A 12,985-nucleotide genomic window follows, 5' to 3' on the forward strand; every position below is an offset into this window, starting at 1 on the left:
TGATTTCTCTGTATGTAATGGAATGATCTATAAGATTATTTCATTACGATAGAGATAAATTGCACTCTAGAGTATTTTGAAAAAGAAAACCGTTGGTAGGTTGGCCAACTATTTTGCTAGGTAATTGATTCAGATATAGAGTTCACAGAAACTTTGGTTTAAATTCAACAAGCAGACCATTCCATTTTTAATTCCATTAAATAATTGCAGAGCGTCGAATTTTCAGTCGCGATTTTTATTAAGAATTTCATTGATAATTTCTTGTGAATAGTTTTTGACACATTTGTTTTTATTCATAAGTGAATAGTTTTTGACACATTTGTTTTTATTCATATTAGTATATCGAATTTTATTTTACATATTTCTTTTTATTCGAAAATGATTTCTCCTGAATTTTGCCTACCCTGCGAAAAGAGAAAGCTAAGGCAAAGAAAGCAAGAGGTGGTGGGTTGGCAATTGAGTGGATGGTGCTAAAGTATTACCTTTCGAGAAATGGAGAATTTGCTTTTGCATAAGTGCTAGGTATTTTCCCCATATATCGAAAGGTAATATTAATCCTTTCTTTTAACTTGGAGGTTGAATCTCGAGGCACAGAGTGCTGCCAATCCTTTTGGAAATTAACCCCTTTCATTAAAAGAAAGGATCCATTGGTTAAGCTAACCGAAATGGTAGCGCGGGTTGTACCTTTCGGGCGCATCAAGAACATTCTTTCCGCGCCGAAAGATAATGAGGCAATTGTTGAATGAACCCCACGTTCATCATCGGAGTGCCATCCAACACTATCTTCTCCATCTTTGTAAAGATTAAGCGCACTTTAGTTTCTTTCTCTACCTTTGCTTTCAACTTTTGCAGGGTCTAAGGCCATTGCCCAATAGTCCTATGTAATACTTTCCCATAGGAGTAATTGGAAATTTTTTTATTTTCACATATGTAAAACACCTTTTTAGGAAGGTATACGTTTGAATCCTCGTAGAGATCTTTGAACTCAGTCAAGAGTGCATCGATAGTTACTTCTTTTTCAAAGGATGGAATGTAAACTATCGACGCACCCTTGCTGAGTTCCGTCTCTCTACGGGTGGTTGGCGGCGGGCGGACCTGGGTGGCTGGCGGCGGGCGGACCTGGGTGGCTGGCGGCGGGCGGACCTGGGTGGTTGGCGGCGGCAGTGGACGGACCTGGGTGGTTGGCTGCGGCGGCGGACGGAACTGAGTGGTTGGCGGCGGACGGACCTGAGTGGTTTCAAAAACAACCACTGAATAAAATTAAGCCCCAACCATTAGCATTTGTCCAACAGTCCAACTTCGTAACATGCATCTATCTGCAAAGGAGAGAAGAGTTGTGTTATTGATAAATTATCCTAAAAATCGTGGTTAGTGGACTAACATACATTAGTGGATGGCTGGGGCGAGTTCTTATATGACTACCCCTTGCCAATTATAACCCGAAAAGTATAATTAAATCTGTAACGTCTGAAACACTGTTATTGACACAATTTTTTTTACTTTTTTGATTTTTGTTAATTTTTTGGGTGTTTGATTTTTGTTAATTTGTAACCGTCCACACCAAGCTTCTCCTTCCCAGGAAAAAAACCTGCGTCGTCTGCTTTGCTCGTGTTCTATTTTTTATACTAGTTTTTGTATAATGTCAAATAGTCCCGGAGTGGCGCCTTAGGCGCCATTGCAGTTTAAACTATTAAAAAACATTTTTACGCGGGGATAAAACCCCCGCCTACAATCTGTAAAGGGCAGTTGCAATTGCACTCCTGTCAACGAAGTGTCCAGACTCGTTTTGTTTTGTTAATAAACCAAAAGTATTGTTTCTATCACGAACTGCGTTTTCTTTTCTACAATGGATCATTTGTTAATTCTAGTTAGTCATGGACAATAAGTCCTCTAAATGGTTAACCTGGGAACTTTTTAGGCATCTTTTATTTTATATTATTTGTGAGTCAAGAAAATAGGCCCCCCCTTTCCTACTTTCTAATTTTACGGTTTCATAAAGTGGCGAGCTTGCCAGGACTCTTTAAGACTGACTTTACCATTTGTGTTTAAACGCGTACTTATGACAATTACTTGTGCCTTTGCTTGAACTAACTGTCCCGTAATGAATACCGCCGATCCACACGCTTGGATCGCCGCGATTAACGCGCAGTTACCGGGATCTTACACCCCGCCGAGGAAGAACAGTCCTCCTCCAAGCCTTGGTACTAGTCCTACGCTTGGACAAGGAGAAGCGGCAGTACTTATTCCATTGAGTTCATCCTGTTGTGGCATGCGTTGTCTAGTTGATGGCGAACTGAATAAATGGCGAGTTCTCGTCCCATCTTCGGTGATCTCGACCAACGAACATTGAAATAATTTCGCCCAGAACTCTGTTTGTGCGTTCCACGATGTTACTCTGTGGATGATACGGAGTGATGTATCGTGGTTTGACTTTGAACCTCTTGAAAATGTCCTTCCAAAGTTGAGAAACGAATTGTGTCCCGTTGTCGCTCACGATGGCTTTCGGACATCCGTAGCGAACTATCACGGAGACGAGTTTCTTCGCGCACGTTCTGGCGGTGATGTTCTTCATTGGGGTACAGTTCGACAAATTTGGTGGCATAGTCCGTGAACACCAGGAAATACTTGTGATGGTGACCGCTTCTTGGTAGAGGTCCCATTATGTCCACTCCCAGCAAATCAAATGGCTCAGTAATGGCCGTAGGCTGCATGAGACCTGGACGTTTTCTATTGAGGGCCCTGTGCATCTGACACAAAGGACATCCGTGGACTTAATGGGTAACGTCCTGCCGGAACGATGGCAACCAGTATCTGGCCCGTACTTTATCGACCTCGATGTCCAAATAGAGGGTGGTCGTGAAATAGGCGGATGGCGTCCCGCCGGAACCGCTGTGGCAAATAGATTTTCGCTGGTTGTCTACCATAGGCTTTTCGATACAAGACATCGTTCTTTAGTTCGTAGTACCGATGTCAGCGGCGCCGATCCTGGGGGGGCTCCGGGGCCCGGGCCCCCCCTGGGGAAATTCTGGGGGGGCAGAGCCCCCCTTGGAATATGGGTGACCTAATGGGGCACGGGGGCTCAGGGGCTGTGGACTCAAGGGCCAACAAGGCCAGGAAAAAATTTCTAAGTCCGCTTAGCGGCTAGCGCTAGCCGCGAGCTGCATGAGATGAGAGAGAGAGAGAGAGAGATAAACTGGTCTGATACTATAACAAATTTCTATGGATCGGACTTTGACAAAAACCGCCTGTTGTTACACAGAGACATGCTTCTAGATACTGCGAGGTCTGAAAAAAAGACGCTTTGTCATGGAGCTGATGTCATTTCGTTTTTGCTTGAGCGCGAATCGCTTAAGACCATGCTACCAGAACTAACTAAGCTTTTAAGAATTTTGCTAACGTTACCGGTAAGCTCTGCCACTGCAGAAATATCTTTTAGCGCTTTAAAAAGGCTTAAAACATATTTAAGGAACACTGTGGGCCAACTGAGGTTAAACAACTTGGCTATACTACATATTTATAAAGGCTTGGCTGACAACATTCCCCTTAATATTCTAGTGAATAATTTTATCGATAAAAGCGATATTAGGAAAAATACATTCCATAAAACAAATAAATAAAGCATCAATTTTTGGCAAAAACTTGTATTTTGTTCTCCTTGAGTGCCTTAAAATGTCCAATGTTCACATTTAATTACCCATAGCATAATATCATTGGAATGTATAAAAGAAGCACCCCACCTGGCGTCAATGAGAATTTATCAGCGTTTTCATTTATTATTTTAAGTTGATGCCCACTACTTCAAAACAATCTTTAATTATATGCAATTATGATAAAAAATTAACAGCCGTTATTTCCAAAATCACAAATCATGAGCCCCAGCCCCCCCTGGAAAAATTTGCTATCGGCGCCGCTGACCGATGTCTTTGAGGATTATCTCCTGATAACTGGACTATGATGTCATTGGTGGCTTGTTCATCTTGTTGGGATTTTCGTACTTCTTCTAGTGTGAAAGAGTGATACAAAGCGTGATTGGCGGGAGGAGCTAAGTCGACGTCATTGAAGAGGATTCCGCTGGACTGGAATCTTCTGACGAGGACGGTGAAGTCATGTCTTCCAAAGACATGGCTAATAGCGAGACAGGCGCTCTTGATAATGCGTCCGCAACTCTGTTCTCAACTCCCTTCTTGTGTATGATCTTAAAGTCATACGTCTGCAAGTACATTGCCCAACGAACAAGTCGAGAATTTGGTTCTTTCAAGGTGAATAACCACTGTAGTGCCGTGTGATCGGTGATCACGGTGAACGGGATATTCTCCAAGTATGGCCGGAACTTTCCAACTCCCCAATAGATGGCAAGACATTCCTTTTCCGTGGTGGTATATCTTCTCTGGACGTCGGTCAGCTGTTTACTGGCATAGGCAATAGGTACCTCGACGTCATCTTGAATTTGGGACAGGAAAGCTCCAAGTCCAGCGTCGCTAGCATCCGTTGTCAGGATACACGGCAACTTAGGGTTGTAAGCCGCTAAAGGAGGCGCCATGCAGATCGCATCCTTGATGGCCTGGAACGCTTCCTGCTGTTCTTTCTTCCACTGGAACGGAACGTCTTTCTTCTTGAGATGGTTTAATGGGGCAACGATTTTGGAATACTGCGGGATGAATCGTGAGTGCCATCCTGCCATGCCCAGAAATCTTTGGATTTCTTTCAAGTTCTTTGGTACGGGAAAGTCTACTATAGCCCTAGTCTTGGAGGGATCAATGTGAATCCCTCGTTCATTTACTATATGCCCTAACACGGTCGCTTCGCTTTGCGCAAAGCGACATTTCTTAGTCTGAAGCGTAAGTCCCGCTTCAGACAGTCGGTGAAAGACATATTCCAAGGCTTGTAAATGGTCTGCCCAAGTACTGGATGGAATGACGATGTCATCCAGATAGACACAGATGGAAAAGTGATGTCCATCCCTGATAGGCCAGGACAGATAGGCCAAAAAAGGGCTTGACCTAGAACATTTGAACATAAAGATGAAAATTGGTACATGTGTTGTTTTTGACCCAACAAAAAATATACTAAAAGTCCCCTGCTGTAGAGCGCGAGCTTTCGCCGCCATCTTGGAAAATGGCCGCCGTGAATTACAGCTACAATGTATTCCACGTTCTTCTTCAAAAATTATGAAAATTGGTACACATTATGATTGAAACCACGTGAACATCATGGCAAAATTTTACAGCTATGTGTTCAATAGTTTGGTCGCCATATTGGAAAATGGCCGCCGTTAATGCTAGGTACAGTATATTTCACCATGTTGTTGGAAAATTATGAAAATAGATAGGTATTATAATCAGAGCTGTGTGAATCTTATAGTAAAATATTGAAGCCATTAGTCAGATAGTTTGCCCGCCATGTTGGAAAATGGCCGCCATCAATGCCATTAAGATACAGTATATGGTTCAAAATCTATGAAAATTGGTAATTATTATGTTGAAGACCGTCTAAACATCACACTTGAATATTGAAGACGTGCTACTGATAGTTTGGGCGCCATCTTCGAAAATGACTGCTCGAAGTGCCAAATATATTACCGATATATAAATTTTTTCGATATTTTTTATTGAGTAGATGATTTTCATGAACATATAAACGCCATAAAAATAACTATTTTCGAGTCTAAATTATCGACCCATCTTCAAAAATGGTCTCTGATATATTACTATCCTAAAATCTGGAAAAACGAAAAGGAAAGCCATATTATTACTCGGATTTTGGTTAGGAAAAACCGTTTTACATGGGGTATATACATTCTAGTGTCGTTAAGGATTAGATTTAAGACACATTTTTAACATTTTGTTCACATTTCTCATCATCCTGAGGATTTTTTATTACGGCTAATACCTTGACAATGACCACACCAGCAAGCTAATCCAGATCGTCTACATTCACAGTTCTTTATACAAGATGTTCTGCAGACTGCAGGTACAAATAATGAGTGTTACAAAATCATCTGATGCCGGAAGGAGAATGATTTGAATGGGACTAAATCGTTTCCTAGCTATTTTGGACTTGAAGATACGCTCGGAAAAAATGTAGTTTTGCGGTGTCGGAAAAATGTAGTTTTGCGGTGTCGGTTGTTGGATGAAGCTTGACGAGATCAAATGAGGACTTGCCAGTATATATGGCAACGGTTCCATTATACGTGTAATATCTACATAGTTGAAACGTGACAAGTCAATTATCACCCTAAAAAAAGCGAAAATAAATCCCTCTTCGGCAGCAGCTATGGCTTCCCAAGATGCAAAATGGTCATTAAAAAAGCGCAACAAATTTGTAAGATGTTGATTATCTGTCATTACTTTAAACCAAGCCTTATAAAAACCACACCCAGTTACAGCATGTAAATGAAATAAATGTTCTCTTAACCTTTTTTACTCAAAGGACTTATCGTAGCGGAGGGGGCCCGAGTTCGGTGTGACGGTTCGGGAGTTCCTTGGGTTCGCCCTTGGTTCAGACCGTTCCTTGCCCCGTTCCGTGAAGGTTTTGCCCGGCCGCTTCGCCCCCGCCCAGGTGTTGCCTATTGGCAACCCTCTAGGGGTCGCGGATACACTATTTGTTTGGGCCGTATGGCACTGTTGTGCTTGGAGAGAACTCCCCCGTCCCCTCGAGTCTTCTGCTACCTTAATCTTTCCCTGTCACCGACCACCTCCTGACTGGGCTCGCCGCTGACGGTGTCCAGCTTCTGTCACCTGCTCAAGTGGCGTTTGTCGGTCCCACTGGCCGATCCCGTGTGCCATGACGGCGGATCCGCAGGTTCAATTTGGAATATGATGGGGAGGGGAGCTGATAAGGCCCCAGCTAGGTGTAGCGCCTAATCAAGGGTTCTCACATGCAATTATTATGAAAAATCTTCAGGATGACGATGAATATGTATGAAATGCTAGAGATCTGTCTAAATTCTAATCTTAAACAACACGAGAATGTATAAACCCCGTATCAAATCATATTCTCTAATCAACATGTTGAGAATAACAGCTTAGAATAACTTTTCTTTCTTTCAGAATTTAGGGCAATTATTTTCATGTGGCCATTTTTAAAGATAGCGTCGATAATTTCGACTTCGAGATATCCATTTTTTGTTGTTTATTACGTTAATGAAAATCATCTATTCAAAAAAGTAATTTCAAAAAGATTTATATATTTGAAATATATTTAGCATTTCCAGCAGTCATTGTCGAAGATGGCGCCCAAACTATCAGTAGCACGTCTTCAATATTCAAATATGATGCTTAAACGGTCTTCAACATAATTATCACCAATTTTCATAATTTTTGAACCATATACTGTATCTATATGACATTGATGGCGGCCATTTTCCAACATGGCGGCCAAACTATCTGATTGATGGCTTCAATATTTAACTATGAGGTTCACACAGCTCTGATTGTAATACCTATCAATTTTCATAATTTTCCAACAACATGGTGAAATATACTGTACCTAGCATTAACGGCGGCCATTTTCCAATATGGCGACCAAACTATGGAACACAGAGCTGTAAAATTTGGCCAAGATGTTCATGTGGTTCCAATCATAATGTTTACCAATTTTCATAATTTTTGAAGAAGAACGTAGAATACATTGTAGCTGGCATTCCCGGCGGCCATTTTCCAAGATGGCGGCGAAAGCTCGCGCTCTACAGCAGGGGACTTTTAGTATATTTTTTGTTGGGCCAATAACAACACATGTACCAATTTTCATCTTTATGTTCAAATGTTCTAGGTCAAACCCTAAAAGTCCTGGGCTACATAGTGAATTGATAGAAACTACTTCCCCTTTCCTCTCTCCCGAGCGAAGGGTCTTTGGGGAGGGGGGAGGGAGGGAGGGAGGTTGGTAGGGGAAAAACACGTTTATTGGGAGAGAGAGCTTTCAGCAAGGAGGATATATAATAGGCCTTTTTAAAAAGTTCCCTGAACAAACGATGTAATGGGGGAGGAAAGCGGAGATGGATGGCATTTATCCCTCCCGCGTTTCTGCGCGCGCCCCATGTGAAACGTCATTTTTTAAATCGCCTATTATACAGTCTCCTTGGTCTCCGGCCTTCTATCAGTTCACGGTAGTAATAGCATGCGCTTGAGGAAATTTGTTTTCACGCTATAGGATAGGCAACACCCTATCTCGGTCGGCAGCTTATTCTGTATATACTCTGTTACAACATCGGTTGTCAGCACGCGCAAACCTAGGTCTCTATGCAACCTAGGTTTATGCGTGCTGACAATAGACAAAAAACTTGAGGTTCTTCAGGATTTAAAATATCCGCCAGTTTTTTTAGCTCGGGTGCACGGGCCTCTAGGCCTTAGTTTCAAATACGTGTAATAGGCTGTAGGCAATTTCACACGTATTTGAAAATAAGGTCTACCTAGAGGTCCTGCACTGGAGCTAAAAAAACTGGGGGATATTTTCCTGAAGATCCTGAAGTTTTTAGTCTCTTGACAGCACGTACCAAGCTGCTACGTGACATAGAGACGTGGGTTTGCGCGTGCTGAGAACCCATGTTGTAACAGAGTATATACAGAATAAGCTGTCGTCCGAGATAGGGAGTTGCCTATCCTGTAGAGTGAAAAGAATTTCCTCACGCGCATTCTTTATCCATGGTAATAGTTTCAAAAAGAGGGCTAAAAAAATTGGGAATTGAATTTTTGTCCAAAGGAGCCTTTTTATGAACTCCTTCGGTAGAAGGGTAAGAACACCCTTCGTCTCTACTCCCCCCCCCCTGCAAAATATTCTTTTCGCGGGAGGGATGAACACCCTTCGGCCCTGCTTTCCTCCCCCAGCAACATAAGGATTTTATGTAAAGGCCAATTTCAAAAAAGGACCGGCAGACTAAGCCCCCCCCCCCATCATTTTTTGACGGCCACGCTTTTGATGGAATCTGATGGGGTAGAACTTCAATATTTTTGGTCTCAGGCTCTAAACCCAGTGACACACTGAGACATTTCGTGAATTTCAAGGTCGTCCGCCAAACACCAATGTATCTCTTGTGTGTAAAATTTATATGCTATTGGCTTGAAAGGCCAAATTTTCAGTCTGCAAGTGGCTTTACTAATTTATAGCGTATATTTATTTAGACTGTATTAACTTATATGATTAAAAAGGCCTAATTTAAATGAAATAGTATAATTTTAATTGCAACTAGCCTTTTTTAATCATATACATATTATATTAAAACCGTTTCTACAATCGGAAAAAACCTGATATATATACTACATCGTTGATTTTGGGTCGCCACTCACTGTTCTTGTGACGGCCTCTAAGGGACAGATATTATTTATTCTAACCGTTTCATATAACACCACCATTTATTAAAGCGGTAATATTGCGTCATGACAATTAATATCACATGTCATGACAGCACCAACTGTTCATTTAAATTAGGCCTTTTTAATCATATAAGTTAATACAGTCCAAATAAATATACGCTATAAATTAGTAAAGCCACTTGCAGACTGAAAATTTGGCCTTTCAAGCCAATAGCATATAAATTTTACACACAAGAGATACATTGGTGTTTGGCGGACGACCTTGAAATTCACGAAATGTCTCAGTGTGTCACTGGGTTTAGAGCCTGAGACCAAAAACATTGAAGTTCTACACCATCAGATTCCATCAAAAGCGTGGCCGTCAAAAAATGATGGGGGGGGCTTAGTCTGCCGGTCCTTTTTTGAAATTGGCCTTTACATAAAATCCTTATGTTGCTGGGGGAGGAAAGCAGGGCCGAAGGGTGTTCATCCCTCCCGCGAAAAGAATATTTTGCAGGGGGGGGAGTAGAGACGAAGGGTGTTCTTACCCTTCCACCGAAGGAGTTCATAAAAAGGCTCCTTTGGACAAAAATTCAATTCCCAATTTTTTTAGCCCTCTTTTTGAAACTATTACCATGGATAAAGAATGCGCGTGAGGAAATTCTTTTCACTCTACAGGATAGGCAACTCCCTATCTCGGACGACAGCTTATTCTGTATATACTCTGTTACAACATGGGTTCTCAGCACGCGCAAACCCACGTCTCTATGTCACGTAGCAGCTTGGTACGTGCTGTCAAGAGACTAAAAACTTCAGGATCTTCAGGAAAATATCCCCCAGTTTTTTTAGCTCCAGTGCAGGAACTCTAGACTAGGCCTGTGCGAGTACCCGGTATCCGAAAATTTCTTAATACCCGAAATTATTCGAATATTTAAATTTTCCCGCTCATTACCCGTGACAAGGCTTAGGACAATCGGGTATTGGTTTGGCAAAGTTTCTTGAACTTAGAAGAACTTAAGTTTGAGTAAACTTTTCCACAATGCTCAGTATTATTCATTATTTCAATCCTCGCTAATAGCTTAAAGGTGGAATTCATAAACGTCGGACGCAGCGCAATTTAGTACAGGCAAAGGCAGGGCGTCGTGCGCAAACTTACGCCTTTTGCGCACGACGCCCTGCCTTTGCCTGTACTAAATTGCGTTGCGTCCGACGTTTATGAATTCCACCTTTAGCGTCTTATTTTTGTACTTTTCGCCATAATGGTATCCAAGTCTTTCATGACACTTATTTTTTTCACAAAAAAAAGTATTTCATCCCGATAAGTACCCGATATGATTTTTTGCTACCCGAAAAGCACCCGACTAATGGTAGTTTAGCTAGGCCTAATTGACCCGATACCCGATTGGAAGTTTTTTCAACTACCCGTACCCGACCCGAAACCCAAAAATCACTACCTGCACAGGCCTACTCTAGACCTTAGTTTCAAATACGTGTGAAATTGCCTACAGCCTACAGCGATTTTGAGGTTACTGTATGGCTAGTGTACCCGCCTATCCATTACTACTTCCAATTTCCCCTCACTATTACCTGACTTTTACTTCAAAAATATTTTCCCCTGACAATTACCTGACTTTTAATTCAAAAATATTTTCCCCTGACTTTTTAGGCCTATTTTCAATTTCCCAGACTTTTCCAGGTCGTGTACAAACCCTGCGGTACATTGATACCCACTAGAAAAACGGAAACGTGGGCGTAAGCCATTGTTTTTAAAAATTTACGAAAAACTATGAAAGAAAATTGAAATTTCTATTTGGAAGGACGCTTATTTTGCAATTCTCTTCAAAACTATAAACAGCAAAAGAGGAGGAGGGCTGTGACAGGATGTAGGTCATAATAAAAAAAAGGGAAGAATTGTTTTTGGGCAGAATCTTTACTAGGGATATGTTTGTAGGCATGATGAAAAATATTAATTTGAAAATTCTATATATAGGCAAAATGAAAGTACTCTATGGAGTATTTCTCTCCTTACAATAGGATAGGGTTCTAACAGAGTGGCTTCTCTGAATGGACGTTACAGAATTGGGTCTAAGCACCATAAAGAAAAAGACTGAGTTACCTGAAAAAGGTGTCTTTTCCAAAAAAATGTACATTGGAATGTTGCATCAATAACGCCACTTTTCCGTACTGGTTACCAGAGAGAACTATAGAACTTGCAAGTGATAAATTTCCAGCATTTAGAGGCCGTGAAAATTCGGGTGGCTTTCCCATTTGCCCTATAAGAGTTGAGATATACCTTAGGCATTTGTGATTGAAAGAAAACAATGGAAATCTACTAATTACCTTTGCATGTTTTCCACCTGATCCTTCGCAACAATTCCACGTATAAATGAAGGCGGTAGCTCGCCTATGAACTTTGTAGGAGATGGCTGATTTGCAATATTGGCACTTTGTTCCAAAAGCTTTTTGAACAAGAGATGTCAGAAAAGGAGTAAACACAAATCACATAGGTTCCCTTATTATTTCTTCAGCCGTTAGATGTTTAGGTTTTTGCGGCACAGGCTAAAAAGAGTAACATATAAGTATTAATTTGAAATTATAAGAAGATTGAAGAATTAAAGTGGGAGAACTTACTTCATTGTACTCAATTATTAATTCTTCATAATCAGCATCTTTATCGTCATCTTCCGTAAAATCATTTTCAAAATTGAGATCATCACATTCTCCTTCATTACTATAAGTGTTTGCGGAGATTTAGGAAAATTTCTAACAAATTAACTAAACAATATTCCAAAAAATATTACTCTAGATTTTCAAGTTCGTCTCCCAATGCCTCCTGCTCTACTTCATCAGCGTCTCTTTCCATTTCATCTCCATCTTCCTCCCTGAATTAAGGTTGCCCAAATTAGAAAGAACCAAGACTGTAGGATTGTTTTAAGTTTAACACAAATGAAAAGGGCATGTTTACTTTTCAAGCTCTTCCTCCTCTTCCATTTCCACTTCAAATAAGGTACGTTTTGCCCGTTTTGTTGGAGTTCTTTTAACAGGCGTATTAGCCAATGGTGACTCCATAGCCAAACCTAGCCTCTTATAGGTAAGAGTCTCTGGTTTATCTGCAAATAAAAGAAAAATAAACTCCCGGGCTTAGTTAGGTGAATAAAGCATTGAATATCTACCTTTTGGTGTCACACGCCGATAATGTCTTTGAGGAGGAAACCCTGGAGATGTCATCATCTCAAATGTGGTAATGGGGTCAGTTTGAGTAATTTTCTCAGTGGTATCAAACACACTTTGGGTCCATTTATGACACATTTCCCCCTGGCTTGTTTTCAATAAACATATAAATATATATTAGCCAACAGCATAATAATTACTGTGAAAAAGAGGGTTGGGGGCCTCAAAAACTTACTGCAGTTTGTCAAGCAGGAATGTCACAAATTTATCATTTTGTGATCCTATTCCCATACCCCACCGATTCTTCTCCGTTGTCCATCTTTCAAAAACTGCTTTACTAAGCTTAATTCTATGGATAGGTTCTGCAAAACATAATGGATTTCTAATTTGTCAGACAGTAATTGGTTTAGTTAAATTTTTTACCTTTAGTCGCTATAGTATCTTTACTTATAAATGAATTTCCAAAGCCAAAATTTGAAAGTTTCCTAAGCCTTGGTCAAAACAAACGTTTCACTCACTGTGATATT

General features: G+C 40.9%; 1 protein-coding gene across 1 annotated transcript; it reads right to left on the bottom strand.

Moving 5' to 3' along the window:
• Positions 1-11,475: 11,475 nt before the first annotated feature.
• LOC149685488 (uncharacterized) lies at positions 11,476-12,375 on the bottom strand. Its single transcript, XM_089871030.1, has 6 exons — positions 12,253-12,375; positions 12,089-12,169; positions 11,919-12,018; positions 11,791-11,846; positions 11,628-11,732; positions 11,476-11,560 (listed from the first exon to the last, which is right to left on the bottom strand). The coding sequence occupies exons 1-6, from the start codon at positions 12,354-12,356 to the stop codon at positions 11,476-11,478; spliced, it is 531 nt and encodes a 176-aa protein (XP_089727156.1). The 5' UTR covers positions 12,357-12,375.
• Between the last annotated feature and the right edge of the window lie 610 nt (positions 12,376-12,985).

The sequence above is a fragment of the Phalangium opilio genome, unplaced genomic scaffold, assembly GCF_054372755.1.
Source record: "Phalangium opilio isolate 3A_F unplaced genomic scaffold, DU_Popi_V2 ptg000032l_1, whole genome shotgun sequence".
Classification (NCBI taxonomy): Eukaryota; Metazoa; Arthropoda; class Arachnida; order Opiliones; family Phalangiidae; genus Phalangium; species Phalangium opilio.